Source organism: Poecilia reticulata, chromosome 22 (genome assembly GCF_904066995.2).
Source record: "Poecilia reticulata chromosome 22, P_reticulata-male-v2, whole genome shotgun sequence".
Classification (NCBI taxonomy): Eukaryota; Metazoa; Chordata; class Actinopteri; order Cyprinodontiformes; family Poeciliidae; genus Poecilia; species Poecilia reticulata.
The window spans coordinates 19,867,179-19,893,451 of record NC_088851.1 but is presented as its reverse complement, the minus strand read 5'-3'; the positions used below and the strand labels follow the sequence as shown (position 1 = coordinate 19,893,451).

Below are 26,273 nucleotides of genomic sequence, written 5' to 3'. Positions count from 1 at the left end.
TTAGTTTATAAATCTCAGCAACAAAATACGATGAAGACCTGTTGTTGTTTTATCGCCCTTCCAGGTCTCAGGTTTTTGCATTTCGGCTTTAACAGTAACCAGAACCAAACACGGAGAAGCAGCATTCAGTTTTTGTGCTCTTGTGATCAGGAACAAACTTCCAGAAAACTTCAAAACAGCTGAAACACTTTGTGTGTTCAAGGTGATGCTAGTTTCCTGCCACTTTGCCCATTGTAGGCTATAAAGTTTAGATCTTATTAAAGCTCACCTTGCCCTGTCTGTTAGTTTCTTTGGGTTTGCTGTTCTTAATTGACTTTTTTTTTTTTTACATTTTCATATGATTGACTGAGCCGTGGTCTGCAAGATGTAAGAAGCTTTAGAAACCTGATATAAACTTCTCCACAACTTCATCATGACCTGCCTGATGTGTTGCTTGGCCTTCATGTGATTATTTACTCATGTTTTCTAACATACCTCTTAGATTTAGAGGTATTAAAATAAGATTGAGGTGAATATAAGCAATATAAGCAGTTTTTCTTACTTCCCAATTATGCACAATTTATTGCTGGTCTGTCACACAAAATCTAAATAAATCATACAAGTTTGTGTTTGCAATCTTGAGAAAGTGTGAACAGGTTCAATGGGTATGAAGGCATTGTGTTTGGTTGCACAATTAATCACATGCTTCAGCAAAACTGCCATAAATCCCTGATTATGGAAAGAGAGGTTTTAGAGAGCTCAAAGGAATCACAAACAAAATGAGGAAATCTGATTTTGCCATCTTTTCATCCCCCAAGAAAACAAACCAGGGGGGATTATTTTCACCAAGTGTTTCCCACCAATGCTGCCCCCTCATCAGTATCATATTTATACTAAATATGGATACTTTTATGAGACTATCTATTAATCATACAGTGTGCATCTGAAATAATATTAGGAGTTAATATTAGAAAACCCCTTTTTGAATATTAAAAACCTATGCTATTGGGATAAAAAATATAAAAATCTGAATTGGCTTTACTTGCCAAGTTTTGTACAAAATCTAGAAATTTAACCTAAGTTTCCCTTTGCTTTCAATGATTACATTTTAAATATTTTTATACAAGAAGGGAATATATATATATATATATATATATATATATCAGCTGGTTTTTATATTTTAGTCTGTCTGATTACATCATTTTAAAAAAAGAAAACCTTTTTTAAACCTTACATGAGTAATTTCTTGGTGGGATACTATTTATTTTAATTGTTGAAGTAGTGCTACTAATTTTTTAGTACTTTCCCCACATCTTCAAGGGCTGTTTCAGTTACTGAGACAAATAACAGATGATTGTTTATAATTTGCTACTGAAACAAATACTAAACATCTAGATTTTAACTAGGCTACAATCAATCGAATATTACTAGCATATAGTTAAAAAAAACTGCTTGAAATGTATTTGTGCTACAACTGTTAAATCAAATTATTCTTGTTCTCTCATTCTCACTCCCAATAAGCAAATATAAAAAAATATAGATTATTAGATTATTGGTTTAGGCTAAACTCAAGAATTAGAAGGGAGGAGCTTGATGTTTTTGGAGGTTTGGTATCAAATTTTTAAAGTATCAGTTCTCACATATATTTAAAAAATGACAACCTGATCTGAATCATTAGAAATGAATTTGTTGCAACAAATATATTTTTTTCGTGGGGCCCCTTTAAGAATTCCCAGATTGTAGTCTTTGTTTACATAACAGATGGTGCCACCCATGGACGGCGTACGGTGGTCCAAATGGAAAACGAAACCCACGCTTTGATCACTTTATCCCCACAATATCAAATCCATGAAAATACCATCAGTAGGTGTGAATGTTTGTGTCTTTAAATAATAAATCGCAGTCACATCTGCGCAGACTCACCGTAGGAAGAAGCAGAGCTGCCGAGGCGTCCCCCCCTACAGAAAGTAAAGCAGAAGTGAATGGTACAGTCCGGCCCTGCTCTTCGCTGTTTTTGTATCTGCTGTAGAGAGGATTCAACCGCCAAGTAAGTTACGCTCTGCTGTGGTTAGCCCAGGAAGTTACAGAGCAGTTTATTTTCCTTTTTCCCCCCACAAGCAAACAACTGGATTTAATCGGATAGAGAAACACGGATGATGTCAGAGTCATAAGATGTAGTGAGGGGGCTTGGTGTCTTTTTTTTTTCTTTCTTCTCCTCTCTTAAAGGGAATCTGTTAATCTTGTGAGACACTGTTATTACTGTGGAGCTAACACAGTCAAGCCTCATGTTTTCGTCAAGCCAGGAGGAGCACTGCGCCCCGTCCAAAGACCCGGTGAAGTACGGGGAGTTGGTGGTGCTGGGGTAAGATTATGGCATATTTATTTTTAAATTTACTGGTTCAGGACGAACAAGAGAGCGAGTGTTTTAGTGTCTTAAAAAGTTTCCCCGGATGTTCCTCTACCTCGCGCTGCCGAGCCGCTATAACCTGACTCTGAATTAGCAGGAATGTGTGTGTTTTTCTTTTTTTATTTATTTACGGTGTCGGTCGGATTTAACTCGGGAGGCCGTTGGGTTTAGTTTAGAAATTTACGAGCTCACGTTACTCCTCAAAGCAGACACGTGCGCAGTCAGATATGCGGTCCAGTTGTTGATGATGATGATGTTGATGTTGATGATGTCTCGCTCCCTGATAACCAGTAAGATATAGAAACTAAAGCCTGACCAGATAATAAACACGTTCAGGACAACTTTAGGTACACCTCCTGCTTCCCAGCAGCCCCAGCCGGAGCGCTCCTCCCTGCCTTGGAAGTTGGATTCACGGGGCTTCAGGAATTCGGAAGTCGTGGTGGTCCCCACCCCCAGGCCCCCAGGCTGCTTCCTTTTCGGCTGCCACAACCCCAACCCTGCACAACTTTTGTTCTAACACGCACCATTGTCTGTTCCTGCTGGAAGGATTAATAATTACTCCCCACGGCATTGTTTAGTTGAATTATATCACCACACAAATGGGCACTAATATCGGAACAGCTTTGGAAGCTTAACGCCTGACAGGATCAAGTTGAGAATGAAGAGAGTAAGCAGGACAACTTGATCTGCATTGTGAAATTCTAAAGCCACATTGTGCAAGTCAGAGGACAGGAAGTTACTGTGCATATGTCATCACTAATAGGACATAAGTCATCAAATTCTTTAAAAACAAAGCCAGTGGGTATGTTAGAGTTTGCATTGCATGCCTGTGGTCAAAATCTATGTACCAACTTCAGTACAAGTGTTAGTACAGGGATTCCTGCAGCGATTGCAGTTTTCTGGACAATCAACTTTAAAAAAATCTGGCCTTCCGTTTTCAATTTAGGCTGATACCGATTTGTTTTACTAATGACTCAGGTGTTATAAGGTCACAATACACGTTCAGTGTTCCAATCTTATTGCTAGAAACATCAAACAATACCTGTGAAACAATAATCTTCCATGGCAGAACAGAAGGGGACAGTGGGTGACTTTCAGGCCTTTGCAGAGGTCTGAAGATCGATTTTTGATGTGCTAGGATGAACTAAACCATTTCTATTTTCTACATGCCAGAATAATAGGGGAGAATGGTTCAGTTTGCATCATATCTAGAAGTTTACACACACACTATAGGTACTTACCAACTGATATGACTTTAAAAACTCCCAATGTTTATGTCCCAACATTGGACATAAATGGGGGAGCATTTGTGGATGTATTTTAAAGAAAGACCTTAAAACTCACCACTCTCTTGCGTAATATGATGGGAAACTCAAAAGACAACATATCAGAAAAAAAAAACAAGGTGAACTTTGGGTATGATTTCCAGATGGCTGAAGGTGCAATATTCATCTGTCATCTGAGAACTGTGTGTATGAGCCACACAGGAGGTAGGAGCATCATGTTGTGTGGGTGTTTTGCTGCAGGAGGAACTGGTGCAACTGGTGAAAATATAGATGGCATCACGTGGAAAGAACATTTTGTGGAAATGTTGAAGTAACATCTCAAGACATCGTCCAGGAAGTTAAACCTTCCCCACAAAAAAGTCTTCCAAATGGATAGTGACAATATGGATCCCTCTAAGTTAGTTAGAACATGGCTTAAGGAGAGTCTGTGGGCCGAGCTGAAAAGTTTTGTGCTGCAAACCTGACTCAGCAGAATCAGTTTGGTTGGGGGGAATGGACCAAAATTACAGCAAACTATTGTTTGTGTAAGAATTTCCAAAACATTTGACTTAAGCCAGACAGTTTACAATAAAAGGCATTGTCAAGAAAGTCTGTAAAATTTCCTCTCTCATTTAGCAAAAAATGGTCATTTAAATGAGACCATTTCAAGGACTTTCTGAGTCAACTTTTGGACTCGAAAAGTCCAAAAGGGACTGGATTTAGTTTCTGGCATTAAGCAACACAGCAGCAGTGGAAATAAAGGCTGTCTTCCTCTTTTCTATAAAAAACATTAAGATCATTTTACTTATTTTTCCTTTTTTAATTTACACGTATCTCAGGTTAATTACTAGCACCAATGTGAATATCACAAAATAAACTAACATTATGTGAAATAAGGTAGAAACAAAAGTCTGTGTTGTTATTTTCAGCTGGGTTTTAGCTGTAGAGGAAGTTTAGTTTTTACCCCGAAGTACTAGTTCCCTGAAAAAGTGTATGAAAGTTTGATCTCTATGGTGTTGACTATCTTTGTGTGTTGTTTTTTTATGCTTTTTTAAACACTATTGTGCAAAAGTACAATTGGAAAATCTTCTCTTTACGTTCCAAACAAGAAGAATTTGTCCATGATAGACAAAAGTAAAGCTGCAACTTATTCATAACAAAGGTGAAACACCTTGAACCAGAGAAGTAGGAATCTCAGTTTGAGACTTCTTGCAGCGGAATCCTTTCTAAATCATTAACCTTAATGTTAATGATTTCAGTATTAGAGCATCTTGTTAAATCTATTAAATCTATTAAATCCTTCAAACGTCAATCCAGATTTGTGGAAAATTACCAGTATTACAAAGCAACAACTGTGCATAATATATATATATATATATATATATATATATATATATATATATATATATATATATATGCATAATCACTGCCGTGACATCAAGGATATATATATATATATATAGATATATAAAAATTATATTTTTTAGAAGAAAACTCTAAACATCATTCTGGATAATCGAGCTCCAACATGTCCAATTCTCTGTCACGCTTTGCATTGTCAGTGATTAGACTTTGGTCAGTATTTTTACTCACCTCAAAGTTTGTGACATGAATTATTAACAGTTCTCGTAGTTTATGCTGCTCGAATCTCACGTTTACAGCACTTGAAGCGAATAGCAGCAAAGTTATAGACTGGGGAGTAGAGTGGGTGGCTTTGTCCTTCGCCTCCAGCTGTCCATTCAACAGCCATCCTGCTTATTGTAAAGGACAAAAAGCAGCGCTGACTGGTTATCACCCAGGGCTGAGCGTGTGGTGTGTTTGACGCCGGGACTTTTGTTCTCCCTCCTGACATCAAGACACGTACGTGAATCAGATGTGACGGGTGCATAATCACTGCCGTGACATCACATCCCCATTGATAAAGCCGATGGTAGACGAGATAGCTGTCAGCATGGCACAAAGCTTGTTTGAGCTGCAGTTTCCCTCGGCGGCTTGTTGTCACGGCCGCGGCGGCTCTTATTACTTGCATGGCTGCCTGCCATCTCCGCCGCTCTCTGCTGAGGTGGGATTGGCTCGGTGCTGGTCAGCGAACGGAGGAAGGGGGGAGCTGGGGCTGCACGGGTATCTTGGAAATGAAAGAACGGATTGATCAGGACTCGGTCTTTGCTTTTCCTCAGCTTCCTCTGTTCATTGTGGCTTGGAGACTGGGCCCATTGAGGGAACTTTCTACATTTTTGCCATGAAAAAGTGCCCAGTAAAAAGAAACCAGCTTAGCTTTGTTACAGACTTCCACTGATTGTCGATACATTACGCCTTCAGCAGAAGCTCATTACAGAAAAGAAAGCTGTCTTTTAAAAGTTTGTGTTTAGTTTTGTTTCATCCTCTATGACCCTGTTGGATCAACTCAGTATACAGTACCCTGGAACATTTTTTATGTTCTCTTTGGAGTTGAAATCAACAAGTGATGAATCAATTGTTCAAATAACTGTCAACTAATTTAGTACTCGATCATTGGCTGGAGTATGCGGACTCAAAAAAAGTAACTCAGAGCAGTATTTAAGCCAAAATTTTACATGTAAATACGTTTTACCCAAAACTCCTCAATAGCAAAGATTTATCTTCACCTAGTTTAAATTCATTAAATGAATACTATATCACTGCGTTTGGGTAATAAAATATTGATTTTCTTGTTTAAATGTGGAATTTAATTACTGTATTTAGGGTTTGTGTGCATATTCTACTATTGTATAAAAAATAAACTTAAGATGTGAAATGAAAACTCTGTAGAATGTGACAATTCTATAGGACTAATGGATTAATTGCCAGGATAAGCTATAGAATCATTGATTAATAAAATAATCATCAGTTGCAGCACTCGTTATTTTACAGCTTTCTTTCCCCTAAATCCAAAGTGCATGTTTAAAGTAAATTCTTTAATTGCTTTCCAAACTAACCTGGCACTATGAAAACCTAATCACTCCGTAGACCTGTTTGTGCCATCAGGTGTTAGCAATGTTTTTTTTTTTTGTTTTTTTTTTATGGTGAAGGAATTTTGAACCACTTTTCTTTGTAGAATTGTTAAATTCAGTCACAAGAGAGTTTTCAAGCAGACATAGCATGTACGAAGTCATGCCACTTAAATCCATCTCAGTTGGATTTAAGTTTGGGCTTTGACTAGGCCTTATTTTCGTGTGATTAAATTCGGAGGTGGACTTGCTGGTGTGTTTCACTACATTTTCCTGCTGCACACTACCACCACTATGCTTTAATGTTTGTATGATATTCTTTCTTGTTCCCTTTAGTCTTGTCAGTCCACAGAATATTTTTCCAAAAGTCTTTGGGGTTGTTAAGATGTTTTTTTTTTTTTTTGGTAAACGTGATATGACCATGCTGTGTTATTTTTAGCCAGCAGGAACACTGAAACCCTTTCCAGCCCGATTGGCATCACTTTGTTTCTCATTTGTTCTTCAGTTTCTTTAATCAGGTCTACTTCATGTTGTCAAATGGGTTCTGTATAGGTGAGTTTTTGATTCTACAAAATCAGGGCATAATCAAGCCTAAAAAGATTGAACGAATCTGTCCTTAAAACATGTGGTTGATAGCAGTTAATTGACGTTTTGCAAATCGAGGGGATTATTCGATTGGGGCCTGGTTGGTTTGGTTAGCTTTTTCCCATTAATAAATAAAATGACCATTTAAAGACTAAATGTTTTGATTTATTTAAATGATAAATTTAAGGGTTGCAAAAACAGAAGAAACCTATAAGGGGAGCAGACGCCTTTTCACAGCACTGTATCTCCTTCGTGTTCCGTAATCGGTACACTTTGACATTAACACAAGAGGTAGGAGGTGCTGTTGGCTCCTCACTGCAGCCCTGGAGGATACGCGATATGCCACAGTCTTCTAATCCCTGCTGCTAAATATTGGAAGGTAAATCCGCCGTCTGCCTGGCACAGGTCAAAAGGGAACGTGATCACAATTAGTTGGTAGAGCCGCTTTAAAGAGCCTGTCCTAGCTAATGTGACGGTGGCAGCTCCCGGATGACATGATATTGTTCTCCGGCGTGATGATGAATTAATTTAAAGCTTGTGGAGCTTTTTATTACAGACTTAGAGGTTATGTTCTTCAGCATAATTCATCATGGTGAAAATGCTAAGCTTCGTGTCAGCTGAATACATGCTTAGTGTGAGACATTCAGGAGCCAGCCAGTGCTGAGTGTACGTCTGAACAATGCAGGCCTTTATTTAGGCTGGGAGTTTCTACGGTTGATCTAGGATGTTTGTCAACTGCTCTCATCCATCGTGGGGTTCAAATTTTAAGCTAACGCACACAGTGCAGCGTGTGTGTTAGTGTAAATTTGGATTTTGTTGCAAAATTGAAACAATAAATCAGAACAGTGATGGCAGAAGGAGTAACCTCACGCATTGGCTTGTTTCCAGTAGGCCTTCAAAGCAAAACTTTTCAATCTGCTAAAGTTGTTTGCCATTTCTGTGGTTTTCATGATATTGTAACAGAGTGCTGCACCTCCCCCACATGTTGCTGTAAAAACATACATTGTTGGACATTAAGCGGCTGATAACAGCTGTGTATTCTGCTTCTTTGCTTAGATGCATCACAAATTTTAAAAGCAGCAGCATATACTTTAATTATACATGTGCTATAAATTAAGAAACCATTTGGAATGCAATATTTATTGGTAATTATATTCATGTCTTGAAGTCACTTTGCCCATCTTATATCTATAAGATATTCAGCCTGACGGAAGGATAGGTGAAAAGAGCGGAGTGTGGAAAACATTTCAGCTTTTTAATTTATGTAATTTAGCACTATACAAATAAAACTGGTTTGATTTGACTTATAAACTAAAATCTTCAAGTGTGACCCTTTGGAGTCACATACGGGCCACGTATATAAATTTGACCCGTGGGATTGAGTTTGACATGTGAATGAAGTTATGCTGTACGTCATAGATTGAAGCTTTTATGCAAATACTATGGCATTGGTTAGTTCAAATCTCAGAAAAAATGTGTTAGATTTGTAAAAGCAGAGGTTCTTATTAGGAATGAAGTGCACGCTCTCAAACATTATAAAAAATGTGAGTAAAAATGAACTAAAAGAGCCATAAAATTGCTTTAGTTGTACGTTTTCCACAGAATCCGCCTTCCTGGCTCTCTGTGGGTGGCTTGTCTTACAGGCCAGCTTTGTGCACTGTGCTGACTGAGACCATGTGTTTCCCTGCCTGGCCAGCCGTATGGAGACACGGGACAGGTGGGCCAGCTTAGGAGGGAGTGGAGGGAGGAGGCGAAGGAGGTTCTGTCGCCTTTATGTTGTAACAAAGACGAGAGGAGTCCCATCATGCCGCGGCCGGTTGAACCTCTTCCCTCCGATGAACTGCTATGCAAAGTTGGGGCGTTGGATGTAAATATTTCTGCTAGACGGTGTGGCTGTTTAGCGCTCCGTGGTTACGTGTGCGGGTGTGAGCAGAAGGTCTGCGTGTTGGACTGGAGTAAAGCATGGGGTGACCCAGCTGTAGGAACCAGCTGGTGGACAGAAAGTGGATCAGTCCCACCGGAAAGGGCTCCTCCATTCATGAGGAGGAGCTTGGGCGAGGTGCCTCGCTCTGGACAGAAGGGGCGAAGCTGGAATCTGGTGTGAAGGGATCAGGAAGCACAGAGCATGTAGATTTGAGTAAAGGCTCTCAAATCATGTCAAATCTGAAATTATTCTGACGATTAATCGATTGATCGCATAAAAAGTTGGGATATTGTGCAGATTTTCATTTAATCATGTAAGACTTCTTTATACAACATTATTCATACATTAAAAGATGCAAAAGAACAAATAATTTAACCCCTTTTTTACACAATAAAATAAACATTTCATTACCTAAAATGCAATAACAGCGTTTCTTTAGTGTACACTTGATTGTTGGTAGCCAAAGGATTCATCTGCAGCCAAAGAAATACTCCTAACATCATCTGTTGAGTACTTTTTTGATCAGCCAATTAACAACTGGATAGAAAAAAGATGCTTAACAAGTTTTTCTTCTTACAGAATTTGAAACAGGTGAAGCTAAAACTGTCACATGAGTTCCTGGTAGACCATATTTACAGACAAGCAAGGCTTTTTCTTATCTTCGATGCAGAGTGTATACATTTGTTGTACAGCTTTGGCTTAATTACTGCCCTGAGGGTGTTGCTCTTTCACAAAATGTCATTTTTTAGTATTTGTATTCTCCAGTAAACAATTAGTCGATTACTAAATTAGTTGCCGATTATTTCAATAATCAATTAATCACGATTGATCCAATTAATCGTTTAAGCCCTAGTAGTTTTCTATGTAATTATGTTAAAATATGCTCAGTTTGCCACACAGTCTGCGCATTTTAAAATGTGTTCCTGCTTGTAGCTGCAGTTTACACAGCCCCGCTCAGTGAAATCACCAGAGTGCATTATGTAATAAGAGACATTATCCAAGGTGACGCTTAGATTACTAATATGGTGTATTAGATTGCCAGTGATGTAATGCGTGGAAAAGCTCCCATTCAAAGCACGCAAATGTTTCTAAATCTCCATGTGTACTTTTTATATGATTACAAGAATTTTGCCTGCAAATCTCATTACACACATCTTTTTGGAGCTGCAAAAAAATGGCTTTTTATCCAGAGGGGAAAAAAATAACTGTGAATGCTGTCCTTTTCTCCACCCCGTCCTAACCCCCACCTCCCCACTGTGACAGGTACAATGGCTCTCTGCCCAATGGAGATCGGGGTAGACGGAAAAGCAGATTTGCGCTTTTGAAGAGGACCAAAGCCAACGGTGTTAAGCCGAGCACCGTGCACATCCTCAACACACCCCAGGATAGCAAGGTACAGAACAAAAGATGACTTAAGATTTAATGAACACACTGTCACTGTGAATGGTGTGTATTTTGGACCAAATATGTATGAATGAAGGTGTGAAATGTTGTTTTTCTCCTGAATCTGGTGGAGTTAAAGTGAAGGGAGAGTCTTTAGGCAGCACGGTTTCCTGTTCTCCGTCCCTCATGGAACCTGAATGTACGTTGCTGTTGGCCCTGGTCATTGTGTTGACATTTCCAGTTCAATAACCATAGTTCCTAGCTGGGCCTCATTGCTTCTCTTCACACCAGAGAGCCAGGATAACATGTTTCCCTTCCCGCATTCTTCCTCTCGGTTCCAGAGCCAGGCCGTTAAACAAGGAGCTGCTTTTCTCTGCTGTTACTCAGACGTTTGTTCTCGCTTTAGCTCTCCGACCAAAGGCTCTCAGGTTCAGGTTTCTGTCACCTTGTGTAACGTGACTCCTGGTATCTGCTCAGAAGGTTTTCTTTCTGGGAGAAAAGCCTTTTCACAACAGAGACGCAGCTTTATAACTGAATGTTGGGAAGAAGTGGTTTAAAAAAAGGTATTTGTACTCCTTGAACTTTTTCACGGACCTCAGTCTGTTCTATAGAGATCATACGTGATACAATTTAGTTCAGTTCCCTTTAATCCTGGAATGCCTATAGTGTGGCCTTTGGGCCAATTTGCAGCCCCTGGACTTCTTTTCTGTGGCCTCTGCAGTTTGATAGTGGTTCAAATTTAACCTGCCATCACAGATGACTGATGCAGTGGAGACTTTATTTACTGGCAAGTTAAAATCCTTAAACATGGGGAGCAAAACACATGTTTACTTTTTAATATCCACACCTTGGCCTTATTTTTTAATTTCATAAGTAGGATTTTTACTTGAAAGCAGACTTTATACCCAAATGTTTTTTATCAAGTTGTTGAACTCTGCTAAGTCTTGAAAGTGTTTTCAGAGATCGAGTGACCTGGATTCTGTTTTAACTGTAAGAAATAGACAAAAAAATATTTCCCCAGGCCAAGAAAATAGAAAACAGTTGATCTCCAAAATATTAACCTATTGGATTTTTTTTCTTTTAACAAGGAAAAACCTTATTTGTGTTTTGATCCACAATAATTTGCACAAACCCATTTCCTACAAATCTCTAACCACCCTATTCTTTTCAATATTTTGAGCACTAGGTTTAATTTTTTCAGCACGCTAACAAAAAAAACCATCACCATAAAATTTTTTTATTTCTTTATTTTTCCAAAAAATGAAGGCCTCCACACATTTTGACTTGACAATTTTGGCCCAGGTCACAAAAAGGTTGGGCACCACTAGTTTACTTTGACACCCCTAAATAAAATTCTGTTCAATCAAGTTTCCGAAGAGAATCTCGGTAAAAATGCGCCTGCTCTGCGTCTGACTCCATCCACATTGGTTTTATTTTGGTCCCTCCCTTATAAACTCCAATTTTATTGAAGTCAAAACAGCAGATTCTCCACCTGAGCTGTGAATTCCTGCAGCTCCCCCGGAGATGCCGTGATGTCTCGACCCACGGCTGTTGGTTTGGTTTAGGTGGAGAGCCATTCCATGGCAGCTTTGTTTTTGTGCCAGTCTCTTTTTGTTATTTTCCAGATGATGGATTGAACCGTGCTCTGTGAGACGTTCAAAGCGTGGGAAATTGTTTCCTAACCTGACCCTGCTTTATGATGCTGTTTGTTCACTGATGTTTGCCAACAAACCTCTGAGGGCTTCACATAACATCTGGTTTTATACTGAGATTAAATTACACACAGGTGAACTCTGTTTACTAACTAGGTAAATACAAACATGAAATAATGCATCGTTGTCCTTTCTCTTCCACAATTATTCACTACTTTATGTAGGTTATAAATTCTGAGGGAAATACACTGGAAAATGTGACGAAGTTTAACTTTTGCAAAGGCAATGTGAACTGTGGTGGAATATCATTTCTCAGAAATGTAGGCTGCATTGTTTGTGGCTTTAAAAGAACAATAAGTGGTGTCTGTCGGAGGCGTTTTGAGTATGGGAACTGCTGCGACGTTCTTCCTCTTTTACCTCTGTTCCTCTTTGCCACCCTGTTACCAGGCCTGGGATTATTAGTGCTGAGCGAGCGGAGGATGTTGTCGCAGTCGGCCAGCCCTCCTCCACTCCCAGCTGCACGTACAGTCAAAAAATAACCATCTGCGAGAGACAAACAAGGTGCCGAGCCAATGGAGTGATTAAATATATCAAACACTGAAGGAGTCGGATGAAAGAAGCCATCTTTGGAGCGGTCTGCCAGCGCCGCTCACGCTCCCCAACGGTGCAGCCTACGAATGAACCGAGAATGCCCGGTGGCTGAACGGGAACGCTCACATGTCTGTGCGCGCGCTGGTGTTCATGACAGATAATGAGAAGCTCCCATGATGCCGCTGCCAGCCTTAAACTCGCTGCAGTTTATTTTGACTCAAGTCGAGGGGAACGCGGTTATTTTTACTCGTCTTTCTGTTTTTTTGTTTTTGTTTTTTTGTGTGTGTAAGCGCTCGTTTTCCTTTAGCTGCCGAACAGGTGGAGCAGCGTTTGTTTGCGGCGATGATGACATTTGTCCCCCGTCTGTGTCTGAAGTTACAGCAGAGCGTTGCGGCTCCGGTGACCCACTTTCTCTCTCTCTCCCTTTTTCCCCTCCCCGCACGTGACAAAATAGGAAAGGAGGGGGCGATGGGGGTGGGGGGTTGTTTTGGAAATGGCATTTGCAGATAAGAGCTGGATGATGGTGGCATGTGTTTTAAGTGTTGGTGAGAGCTGCTTTTTGGGCCTTAACTCGCCCTCCCCTCAGCGCGCTGACTGGCAGATCAGCCGCTTGGCGAGCTCGTGCTAACCGAGGGCCAGCGGGCAGTTTATGGTCACTGTCATGGGAGTGTGAGTTTACAGGCTTTTCTCTGTTCCTGTTCCAGGAATTTGTACCGCACTGTGCAACTTAAGGTAATGCAATAAAGAAATTGTGCAATAAATTGGAGGAATTTTTTTGTTGTACTTTTTGTCTGTAAAGAGGAAAAAAAACAAGGACGAAAGTATGCGCAGCTCCACCGCTGGATGGCTTTCATTTGTTGAACGGTTTGTGTCTCGGTACTGGCGTTGGTTTGGTTTCCTCCGTCGTAAAGTTAGCATGAGCGGACGGAGGGATTGCGCAAGGATGTTTTGTGGCATTGTTCCTGTAAATGGCCGGTGGTATCGACGCCACAAACAAGATGTAAAAGGAAAAGGATTCACTTCTTTGTGAATTGAGGCAGTAAGTTTCAGATGCGGTGCCCGGCAAAAGTATTCATACCCCATGAAACTTCACTTTTTACCACATTAAAACCACAAACTTAAGTATTCTACGGGAATTTTAATTAAAGTTATGCATGTGAAGTGGAAGAAACACTGCTGCATAATTTTCAACTTTACAAATGAAAAAATTATTTAGTTTTCATTTGTTCCCCCTTTATCCCCTGATATGCACAAATGAAATTCAGTGCAATCAGTTGCCTTCAGAAGTCGACTATATTCCACCTGTGTGATTTTAACATGAGTGTAAATCAACTGAAAATCAACAGAAAAATTAACTAAGAAACTCAACACAAAGAAAATTAACTTATATGGCAACATCTTTGACCACAGAGAAATAAAACATTCTAAGACATATGGAACAAAAATGAACAACAGAGAAAGGATTAAAACTTAAGCACAAATAAAACGCCTAAAGATGACGATGGGGATTCGTTTTATCATCAAATGCAGTTTAGGAACATTTGGATTTAGATCTTTGTCTTTTCCAGTTCCAGCTCAGTATGAATATAAAATCACATGGAAATATTTTTTGTATTTGCAGACTGTCCAAAGGCCTAAAATGTTTTGTCCTGCCTTCATTGTGTCCTTCTTTCCTAACATACTTCTGTCAGTTTTGCTTTTTTTCATCCTTACTGACTTCTTTCCTTACTTACTTACTCACCTCCAGTTTCTGGTATTCACAGCTTCCATATTTAAAGCCTTTCCAGTGTTTTACATTGTAAGATGAACCAGAAGGTTTGGGAAATCTGGAAAGACTGAATATAGAAAAGTCTGGAACCTTCGCATCTAAAATGTGTGTTAACCAAGTTACGGCAGCACCATGTGTCCCAAGTCTGAAATGTGTCGTCTTCTTCCAGGCTGTGAACTGTAAAGGCCAACACAGCATCTCCTACACGCTGTCCAGGCACCAGACGGTGGTGGTGGAGTACAGCCATGATAAAGACACAGACATGTTTCAGGTGAACGCCTGTTTAATTACGCGCTTGGTTGTAAAAGAGGCTGCATCTGAATCTCCCATGTACTCTGCATCGGGTTTTAATTAGAAGCTTGTATATTTGGAAATAATGTTAGAAAAAGACGTATTAATGTTTAAAATGTGTGTTTTAAAACTCAGTGACGAGGCAAAAGATTTTTTTCGTCTTACGTTCAAAAGCAAGTATATACAAAAAGATACATAATGCAGACTTTATTGGAACGTTTGAAAGAGGGGCGAAATGAGTTTCACAAAACAAGAGACGGTCACAAGCGAAGGATTTTTGAAGTTCTCAGAGAAGAAAAGTGACAAAATGAAAGAGGAAATGCTTATTTCTTCCTCTGGTTTCCTCTTCATCACCCCGATGCAATGCTTAAAGCTAAGTTTGAAGACATAGTGTGTGTTTTTGAAGCACTATCTCAGGATTTCCCAGTGTTTTATTTGAAGCAGCACGAAGCCATCTGAATCTGAAACTGAGACAGTTTTGCCGCGTTTTTAATAAGCGGATGCTAATTTTGAGACTGACGGCAGCAGCACGTTTAAAAACGGAGCCGAGACAGGAACATGAAAAGGTCAGTCGCCTACAGGTCAGTAACATGTTATAAAAAGAGCCTCTGAGAGGCTGAGGAGCCGGGCGGGTGGGGTTCGCCGAGTGGGCCTGTAATATAAACACCATGATTTCTGTCTCAAAGTCGCTACACGGCTCCACGTTTGGTGGCCTGTAATAGAAGTTAGAGTGGCTTGCAAAAATATTTATACTCCTTGAACTTTTCCACCACTTCACAACCAAACACTTCAGTCTATTATTACTGGGAATTTATTGGGAGGAGGGGTCGGCGGCTTTTATCGTCCAAAAAGCTCCTTCTCCTTTTCTAGAGCTGCAGAACACACACACAATCTACATTTAAGTAAAGACACTTAAATTATACATCTAATTTTATGTTTTAGAACAAACAAAAATTATTAAAACATTTACTTTACCATATTTATGAAATAAAAAGATATTATTTAGAGCATATTAATTTCCTGTTATTGTTTGGATGTGTTTTAGAGCAGCCTGGGTAACCAGAAGGTCGGTGCCAAAACTGAACAAGAACACTGCTTGTAAAACTTAATTTCCACACGAGAATGCCATGCTACGCCGTGCAGAGAAGCAAGTTTGTTTGATAAATGTTCATTTCCACGCCGAACTGCTGCGCCTTTAGACGCTAACAAACAGGATTATTTGATTGCCGCTGAAACCCTGAGTCAAGCGAGAATGGTGAAAACACTTTGCTTTTATTTCTGCGTGAATTGGCCTGCTTACATCCCAAATGTTTACTCCGGCATTAGTGAAGACGGAGGTGACGCAACACGGTAGTAAAGGTGCCTCTGGCCCGACGCTTTTGAAACCTGCTTTTAACATCAAGCCGACGCTGAGCTTTCACAAACAATCAATTTCTCAGTTTCATCATGTTCAGTGTTTATTTTTCTCGTTCATAATTCCAGGGGTAAATGCGTTTTGAAATTGTAAACTTTATTGAGGGTTTCAATGAGCTGAATGAACGATTTGCTGTGCAGATTGGACGTTCCACGGAAAATCCCATAGATTTTGTGGTTACTGACACCGTAGCGGGAGGCCAGGATGGAGAGGAGACTCAGATCACCCAGAGCACCATCTCTCGCTTCGCCTGCAGAGTCGTCTGCGAGCGCGACCCCCCCTACACCGCTCGCATCTATGCGGCTGGATTTGACTCCTCCAAAAACATCTTCCTCGGGGTAATTACTAGTTGCTGTTGATTTACGGGGTTTCGTGAACTTCTACGTCAGTTCATGGGACGAAAGTAGTTTTGTAATATAATAAAATGCTATTTCTGCACCAGGAAAAAGCAGCAAAGTGGAAGAACCCTGATGGCCACATGGATGGGCTGACGACCAATGGGGTGCTTGTAATGCACCCTAAAGAAGGCTTCATGGAAGAGTCCAAGCCCGGCGTCTGGAGAGAGATCTCTGTTTGTGGAGATGTCTACACTCTGAGAGAGACCCGCTCGGCGCAGACCCCAGGAAAACTGGTGTGTTTACATACAACAACTGCAAACTTAAATGTCATGAGTTTTATTATGACATTATGTTTTATTATGGCTACTTTATGTTAGACCAACATAAAGGAATAATTTGCTTGGAATAGTTTTATTCGGCCCGCAGATTAAGAATGGTACAAATTTGACCCTCTAAGCTGATAAGGTGATGCTTTATACATTTTTATGATGATTCCTAAAATATTTGGTACAACAAAAATATTTTTTTTCTTTCATTAGCCATGTTTTTTTTTTACTTTGATTTTAATATCGTTGAAGTCTTGAGCACTCAGCCATTAAACTTGGCCAAAGACATCAAGGATTTTTGAAGAAAGTTCCTGTCTCTGTTCCTGAGATTACACTGAAAATCAAACCAACAAAACAGAAAACTTTCTACCAAAACACTTAGCAACATATACACCTTTGCTTTATTAAGGAAAACATCTGAGGCAGTTTTCAGTAAATTGTTCTCTTTTACTTTGTTTCATGAAAATATTGCATGCTTCAATCAGAACAATGAAAGATTTCTAATAAAATTACACAGCATTTTTAACTTAAGAAAAGTATGACCCCTGAGTGATTTTGGCCCAAAGCGCAAAAACCTTAAACCACTGATGTAGAGGTTCTAGTTGTAGCTCAGGCTGCACGTGTAGCATTGTTGTTCTGCTAGAAAGTGGGAAAGGCAGCAAACATTGAGCGCAGTCCTGAACTTCTAACAGGTTTTATTAGGTATTTTTCTATGTAACTGAATAGCTGTGTGTAATTTTGTCGAACTTAAATCTGTCTCCCTTTTTCCAGGTGGAGAATGAGAGTAACATCCTGCAGGACGGCTCTCTGGTGGACCTGTGTGGGGCCACTCTGCTGTGGCGCACCGCCGAGGGTCTCTTTCACACTCCCACCCAGAAGCACCTGGAGGCCCTGAGGCAGGAGATCAACGCGGCACGGCCCCAGTGCCCCGTGGGTCTCAACACACTCGCCTTCCCCAGCATGCAGCGCAGTCGGGCCTTCTCCTCTCTGGAGGACAAGCAGCCGTGGGTCTACCTGGCGTGCGGGCACGTACACGGCTACCACAACTGGGGCCACCGCTCCGAGCGGGAGCCCAACACCCAGCGGGAATGCCCCATGTGCCGGGTGGTGGGACCCTACGTCCCGCTGTGGCTGGGCTGCGAGCCCGCCTTCTACGTGGACACGGGCGCGCCCACTCACGCCTTTGTGCCGTGTGGACACGTGTGCTCGGAGAAGTCGGTCAAGTACTGGTCGGAAATCCCTCTGCCCCACGGCACCCACGCGTTCCACGCCGCCTGCCCCTTCTGTGCCACGCAGCTCGGCCTCTCTCAGGGCTGGTCCAAGCTGATCTTCCAGGGCCCGGTGGACTGATCCGAGGATCCCTGCTGCCGGAACGTTCTGAGAAAGCGATCAGATAAAACCCGTGCTTCATTTGTGCAAACCAGCCTCGAAATGGAATGAGTTTGCTTGAGTTTTGACCGTTTACGTGGATCCTGTTCAACAGGGAGCCATTTCAGATTGTTTAGGAGCTTTTCGGACGGAGTCAGAGAGTGCTCTGTCCAGACAACCAGTTTTATGCAAGGCTTCGTCGTCAGGATGTTTCGCAACACTACCATCAGATTGCTGCAGAAAGTCTCTTAAACGAATGACTTATTTCTCCCACCAGGTGTCTTTGGGTCTGTTGGGAAAGGAAACAGTTGTTTAGTTTCTGATGGGACGGAGCTTTCACAGAGCCAGACAGCTGGACTGTTGGCTGGGAGAAAAGCCAAGAGGAACTTTGGGGTTTAATGGCTAAATAGCAAAAAAAAAAAAAAAAAAAAAAAAAAAACGCCTCCAATCGTTCCTCTTGGCGGTAAACTCTTAATGGCATCCAAATCACGTAACTCGCTAGAAGTGGCTTCCATTCACCGAACAAACTTTGAGTTGTACAGAGATGAAATTCAGTGCCTGAGATCCCGATAAAAAAAAAAAGTGGGAATATTTTTATCAGAAATTGAAAATATATATATTTTGTGGAAGGTAAAGGAAGAGGTGACAACCCACGTGTGCTTTACTACACTGAGGCTGTTGGAATGTTTTGTAACCCAAATGTTAATATATTTTTCTCCTTCATATATGATGTGTGTGAGAATGAATGCATGTGTGATTAGGTGTGTGTGTGCGCGTGTGTGTGTGTGGGTAGGTCGGACTGTGTGGCCCTGCATCATTTCACCCCTACCGCTTCTTATGATCTCACATGCCAACCCGAACTGCTAGCAGAGATGTCGCAGGAATTAAAAGAAGGTCACCGGGTTTCAGAATGATGGTGTGGGAATCCACCGACTCCTTTCTGCTGGCGCTCTAATTATATGACCTGCTTTCTCAGTTAATGTCAGGCCCGCTCACAGTCAAATGTGACATTTTGGCTTTACAACTGACACCTACGTTGTTGATCAGCCTTGCACTGCTGTTAGCTTTATCCTGTACTGGGTCCGATCCAAGGCTGTTAAACCCTGGCCACGTTCTCAGTGGCATCGTGAGATTATAATGCAAGATGGGAGCGGCCACCGATTTAGTGATCCAAAGTGATTCTGTGAACCCAAACTCCTGCAATGACTGACCACTGACAGGTTGGGATTACAGCAAAGCCTGTTCTGTACCTTAGCGCAGGGTTCCTACACCCTCCAGAAGACTGTGAAAGTGTCGAATTAGCTTTTAAAGTGAAAAAGTATGGAGCAAAATGAGTATGGAAAACCGCTGTCTCCACGTTCCACTTGCCAGACAATGAGAATATGATTTTCTAATAACTTGCTCAAAGAAAGCGGAGCAAATTAATTTGAGTTGTATAAAAGTAGTCGTGCGTCCTCACAACTCATTTTAATTTAAATTTTTAGAGTTTACAAGCTGACTATTTCCTACTTTTGTTAGATAAAATAATTTTCTTGCAATAAGAACCAACTGCTAACATGACTGTTCTGATTTCTAAGTTGACATACGTATCTATTGTTTCTTAGTGTTTTCCAACATAGTAATATTTTATTATTTTGAGATGAAGCTCTCTGTCTTAATGAAAGGTTCATTAAAACAGAGAGATAACGAAACTGTTATTGTTAAAAAATGAACATCAAGTTTTATCTTAAGATAATATAACAGTTGTAACAAAAAAACCCCAACACAATATTTTAATTTTGGGATAATGCAACCACTACTGTGGGAATAAAATTAGGTCATCATTAAATGTTATCATTAAATGATAATATAAATTAAGAATGAAAAACCCAAGAAGTCATTAGGCTTCCATTACAAAACAAACTGAACTTGAGGAGACTTTATCTTGAGAAAAAGAGATATCTTAATGGAAAACCAACAAAAATATCAAAACCTTATCGTCTCAGTAATGTTTTTTATAACATTAGAAAACTAGCACCCTTGTAATCTTGTAAGAAACAAACAAAAAACTTGCTGACACAAAGTTAATATTTATTTCTCTCAAGATTTTGAGATAACAAAACATCACTGTCAAAAACAAACTAGGTATTTCAGTTTTGTTATTTTAAAGTAATGAGAAATGAATAATGGTATGACTACACGTTTGAGATAACTTGAGATAACTCGTACTGTCAAAATCGAAACTCGCAGTTTCGCTGCAAAAAAAGTTTGGAGTTTGTTACATCAGGATCAGATGTGTAAATCGCATAGATAAAAGATATTTTGGGCTATTAGAGTGACTATGTGCAGTTTTTAGTTTGTGTTTCTTCAGTATTGCTGATACTAAACCTCAAATTGGAAGAAAAAAAAAACAACAACTAGTAAATCACATTAAACTTTTAGACCCAACTGTCTGACATGATCTGGAAATTGAGATATTTGATAATCTGACTCTTGAGTTTTAAAGTGGAAGAATATGTAGGAACCCTGTCTTTCTGGAATAACAATGTTATCCTGCTTTATGCCAAATTCAGCAAATGATGTTGTGGTCAGCTGAGTCGAGTCGTCCAGAACAAAGTAGCAGAGGAACTAAAACAGAAGAATCTGGGAGAAATGGCTTGAAAACACTGTTCCCATATGTGAAAATCTCATCAGTTCTGCTTGTAGTAGAGCATTAAGACGGTGGGAATTTGACTGCATTCAAGTAAACTTGCAGGCTGAATCATAAAGAATAAAATGAATTCAGGTATCCCTACCGGGGGGGAAAAAAAATTTATGTTTATTTTTTTAGCATTTGGGATTTTTCCACAGAGAAACCATCTAAATATTCTTGTAATTCTTCACAAATACCAGCAGCATTACTTCTACTCCATACCACTAAGAAACCTCTTGGTTTCGGCTTATTTCATGTAACTGCCACGCAGGGTGATGCACTAAGCCTGGAACTGTACAGTAGCATTCCCCTCTTAACAGTTTTAAGCTCAAACACTGTGCCCATTGCTTGAGACCGTATTCTGTAACAGCTGCAGCGTAGCCGCCTCAAACATTCCTCCTCGGTAAACATGGGTGGGGCTTGCAGTTTCTCCCAAGGGCTCGTTCTATGAAATTTGTATTTAAAATTTTTTTCCTGCAGGAATTCTGTACACAAGCCATAGAACACACCGAAGCTCCTGATGCCTCCTTTGCAAAGAATAAAAATATTTTTTAAATAACAAACAGGAGTGAGTTGGGCTTCTTTCTCTGACTGTCAGTTTGTGTTTTATACTTGTGGTTAATGGCGGGGGGCTGCGGGGCATTTGATCCACTGATTTAAAGGGCTGTGTGCATTTGAAGATTTGTTGGTTTTCTTATTCAGCCCTCGCCTTTGAACTCCAGATGTCTGTGCCGTGTTCACTCAGCCAACACAGCAGTAATGTTTAATCATACTTACACATGTGTTTCATCATGCGTCAGTGTGAGCATTGTACCTACTATCTTGCTTGCGAGTGCTGGCTCTACATGTTGATAACTCTATCAGGATATTTTTACTACAGATAAGCCCCCCCCAAAAAAAATGTTCTTGAAGTTTGTTTTCTGCACATTTCTTCGTTTTATGAGAATCCGTTTTCCCTGCTGCGCATTTCCTACAGAGGCCACAGGAGGGCACTGTTTCCTCAACAATAGAGCTGCTGGCACTGCGCCCTGAGGCATCCAACAGCCGCAGCAAAGAGATGAAAGTTTTTATGTGCGCATAAATTCATCGCATAAATACATTAGAAACAAGAAAAAGAGAATTATCTGCACATGACTAAAAATCATGCAAATACGCAACTAAAGGAGACGCATGTCAGCTGTATATTTAAAGGTATTACAGATGAATCTTTTGCATTTTCAAGGCTTTTAGAGCTAATTTAATTACGAAGTGCTTTTATTCCCCGTTTAACTGCTGTCATGTTCACAAGAAATGCCAGATGTATAGGTTTGCCATGTTTCGGTTTTTATGTTTACATTCCCTTAAAAAAAAGAAAAAGCAACACAAGATGCTGACAATGACATTTCCAATCATTCTTATTTGACTCCATCTCCCCCTATAATAAGGGCACATGAAAGCGATTTAAATACACTGCATGTCGGTTCGGCGCTGGGAGAGGACTGGAGCTGTGCGGTGGCATGCGTCCTGATTAACATTTCTCCAGCAGATGGGAAATGGGTTCACATGTCTGCACACTTGCCTGTTTTGCTGAATGACAGAAGAGACGGCGAAGGTGACAGCATGCTAATTTTGGGATCACTCAGTGACTCCTCTGCCTTAAGCAGGGCAGGGTTATGCAAATATAGTGGAATAGTGGTGGTTTTCTTTTTTTTTATTGAGAAAGTTTGCATGCAGGACTGCTGTTTATAAATGCACACGAGCTAGAGCTGTTTAGTAATTTAGCAGCATTATTTTTCTTACTTTTTCTACTTGGTTTGGTTATATTCTTACAGAAAACTGATGTAAATCATGATTAAGCATTATTTCTTTTTGAAAACAGCAACATGACTATTTTAGATATTGCACTAAATCCAGGCACTCGGGGTGTACTGTCATTACCTTCCAGCACATCTAATTCAAATGACAGGAACGTCTCCTCTGCAGGCCAATCAGTGCTGAAGAATCAACCTTCCATTCACTGAATCCATAGCAGCTGGGAAAGAGGTAAAACCAGAAAGACAGTAGGTCTTAAGGACCAGGTTTAGGGTATGACGAAAGATATGGAGTGGATTTAGAAAACGGACGAGACAAGATCTTATCTTATAACTTGCAACAGAAAACCTGTTAGAAGCTGTAAAATAAAAAAAGTGAAACTGGAAAGCAATGAAAGACAGCAGCTCCAAACATCATTGGTTCAGTCAAAGTCCAGTCCTAAATCTGATAGAAAATGTAACATTTATGAGACACAATGTACAGTATAACAGAAACAGAACATTATGTAATTCTATAAAAACACAGACAAGTATGCAGTCTTAAAAACACATCAATAATTCAGATAAAACACTCTGGATCTGTGAAGGAGCTCTGATCCTGAAGGAGCTAGGAACTACATCCAGGATAAAATGTGCACCGTTTTCAGCTCCCCTCACAATCCTCTGCAGGGCACATACTGTACATACAACCCAAGCCTAGGTTGCTACTGATTTCTCACCGTTTCAGGCTGGTAACGTATTCGCTGTTTGTAAACGAACCGGGTTTCCTGTTGTTTTTGTCTTAATGTTGGACAAGAAAAGTTGTTTCAGAATCCATATATTTCTTCCTTGCTATAGAATAAGACAATCAGAAGCTGTATGCAGTGCCGTTTGAAGAGGATTATGATTATATCACGCTTATTTACTATTTCATGTGGTTCTTGATGATGCTTTGTACTCACGCCACTCAGCTTATTACATCTCAATGAATAACAAATGAGTTTCTGAATAAAAGACAAATAACCAGAAACAAATACATCACCAGAACATATGGTGGGCAGCAGAGGTTTGGAAAATCAAGCATTAAATTCAAACATTAAAGCGGTTCCTCTTTGAGCACCTCATGTCCTTTTTGTGGTCTTCTGCTCTTACAGAGGTGCATGTGGCGTCTTGCCTACTCATCCAAACAAGGGGCCAAATGACTTTAATTATGGAGTAATTGCAGAGTCTGGTGTTAATTAAATCTTTATCAGTTAATGTAAGTGGATTTCTCCCACATGGAAACCACGCAGCGACGTGCTGCCTTGCTCTCCCCCCACGCCTCCTCTTTTCTGCTCAGGCTAAATTTCCTGTTTGAGGCCGCCGTTGAGTCGCCGCATACTCGGACTCTGACGTTTTTCCACCACCGGGTCTCCCAGAAATGATTGGGATTAGCAGGAACCGGCAAAAGGGGGTGATTTTGCCAACTCTGTTGCCAGCTGTGTCTTAAAAAACACCGTAACAAACATGATAGCACCGATGTGAGGGAGTATCCCGCGCTGGAAAATGAGATACACGATTTATCTGAGGTTCCTGGTGTTTGACAAAATTGAATCCTCTCATTTTAATTGCTCTCGACGAGGTGTGCTGCCCTGGGCCATGGAAACGTGAGCTCTGTGTGTTGTCCCTTGTTCTCTACAGACTATTATACTCCATTGTGCAAAACACAGATTATGAATTGCCGTATCCCTGTCATCTATCTTATTTAGGATCATTTAGGTAGCCACATGTTACAAAGGAACAGCAGTCAGCCCTGTTATTATGTGTGTTTGAGTCCCCGGCTTCCTGTAATGAGAACAGGATCACAAAGGAGAATTAATCTGTCTGAAGTCTCATTCGCTGGTTCAAGGCCTCACTATGTGGACCTTTTTATCCACAATAATAGAATGATAATGTGTGTGTGTGTTTTTTTTAACTCTTTCAAAAGCACACATTTGAAAAGTCCTCTGCAGATGACGGAGCCATTTTGTCCTTTGCACTGACACAAATCGAATCTTACAAAAGTTTTCCGGTTTAATCTTTATTACTAAGGAAATAGTAACACCCTTCACAAGTCAGTGAATGTAACCACTAAGCAGACACATACATAACAATGTTTGCCACCTGTTTTATGGAGAAGTATTCACACCCTTCAGGAAACAGACCAACACGACTTAATGTATAATTGCTTTGGTCACCCACGTATTTACAGTTTTGACAATTCTTTGTCGCAAATATCAGTCAGATTGGATGGAAAGTGTTCACGATATTAAGTCTTGTCACATATCCTCAGATGGATTTATGTTTGTAATTTGACTAGGCCATTTTAACACAAGCTTATCCTTTGATCAGCACCATTAAATTGTAACTCTGACTGTATGTTTATGGTTATTTTTAGAGATGTGCCGATCAGGTTTTTTCCTGCCGATTCCGATCACCCATGAGGGCCGATCACCGATACCGATCACCAATACCAATCACCGATACCGATCACATAATTATTATGTTTTTAATCATAAGCACTACGGTTACATTATGTGGAAAAAGGAACCATGAATTCACCTTAATTTAGATAAAAGCTTTTAAATAGCTTTTTCCAAGAAAAAAACATAACAAAACAAAACAGGCATTGTGCAAATTGTACTGCTATCGGTAATACTATCTTTAACAGACTGAAAACATACAGTATGAAGGCTCTGAAGAAGCTGTAAAGAGTCAAAATAAAACCTCTCAACATTGCCAAAAGACTCAAGTATAAAACTTAACATTCAAAGGCAAATACAGGTTCCATTAAAATAAACAATCCAGAGTTACTGAATGAAAACTTCCTGATAGCATGGCGGCTAGCTGATTACTGCTAGTTCTGATTGACTGTTTCTGACTGAGCAGAGTAATTATGCAGAACAGGGAGGAGATCAATTATTTTTTCAGAGATTATCTGTCTCATGTTAGGACAGCGAAAGTTTTAATACGTCTGTAAAATGTATTTTTTAAGTTAGACGTTGCAGCTTTAAGCAGAGGTTCGGTGTGAGAGTCATTACCAGGTGGAGCAGAAGCGGCGCTCCGTCTGTGAAATATTACTACCTGTAGCGCGTAGCAGCAGTTTAACAGCGAGAGCAGAACCAGCGTCTTACATCGCAGCTAGAAAGACTTAAATAATTTTGCGGGTTATTTGTTTAGCTTTCTGACCGTCATGCTAATCCGGGTGAGTGTTTGTAGCTGTGCGCTGCTTTACCTGCTATCTGATCCTCCATATGTCTTTTTTACTGCACTGAGCCTCGATGTAGCCAAACTTCGTTAAGTATGCCATTGTTTTTATGCCATATTAGATTCGTCATGTTGATGCATTTTGACCTGCTTCACCCCACATGCTTCAATTTTCCGCCGCAACACGCAAACTTCCCCAGTCACTCAGTGCGTTATAGTTCCACATCGCTTAGGATTTGTTGCTGCGCGTTTGTGCAGTGTGAAGGAAAGAGGAGACCAGCTGCACAGGCAGGCTGAGAAATGAGATGCAGGAGATCAGTTTGTGTGATCGGCAACAAGAGACCGTGATCG

The 26,273-nt window shown here is 40.3% G+C and overlaps 1 protein-coding gene across 1 annotated transcript; it reads left to right on the top strand.

The window, feature by feature from the left end:
- Nucleotides 1-1,593: 1,593 nt before the first annotated feature.
- peli2 (pellino E3 ubiquitin protein ligase family member 2) lies at nt 1,594-21,491 on the top strand. The gene is made up of 6 exons (XM_008400193.3): nt 1,594-2,341; nt 10,390-10,519; nt 14,690-14,791; nt 16,366-16,563; nt 16,668-16,856; nt 17,661-21,491. The coding sequence occupies exons 1-6, from the start codon at nt 2,265-2,267 to the stop codon at nt 18,237-18,239; spliced, it is 1,275 nt and encodes a 424-aa protein (XP_008398415.1). The 5' UTR covers nt 1,594-2,264; the 3' UTR covers nt 18,240-21,491.
- The last annotated feature ends 4,782 nt before the right edge of the window (nt 21,492-26,273 follow it).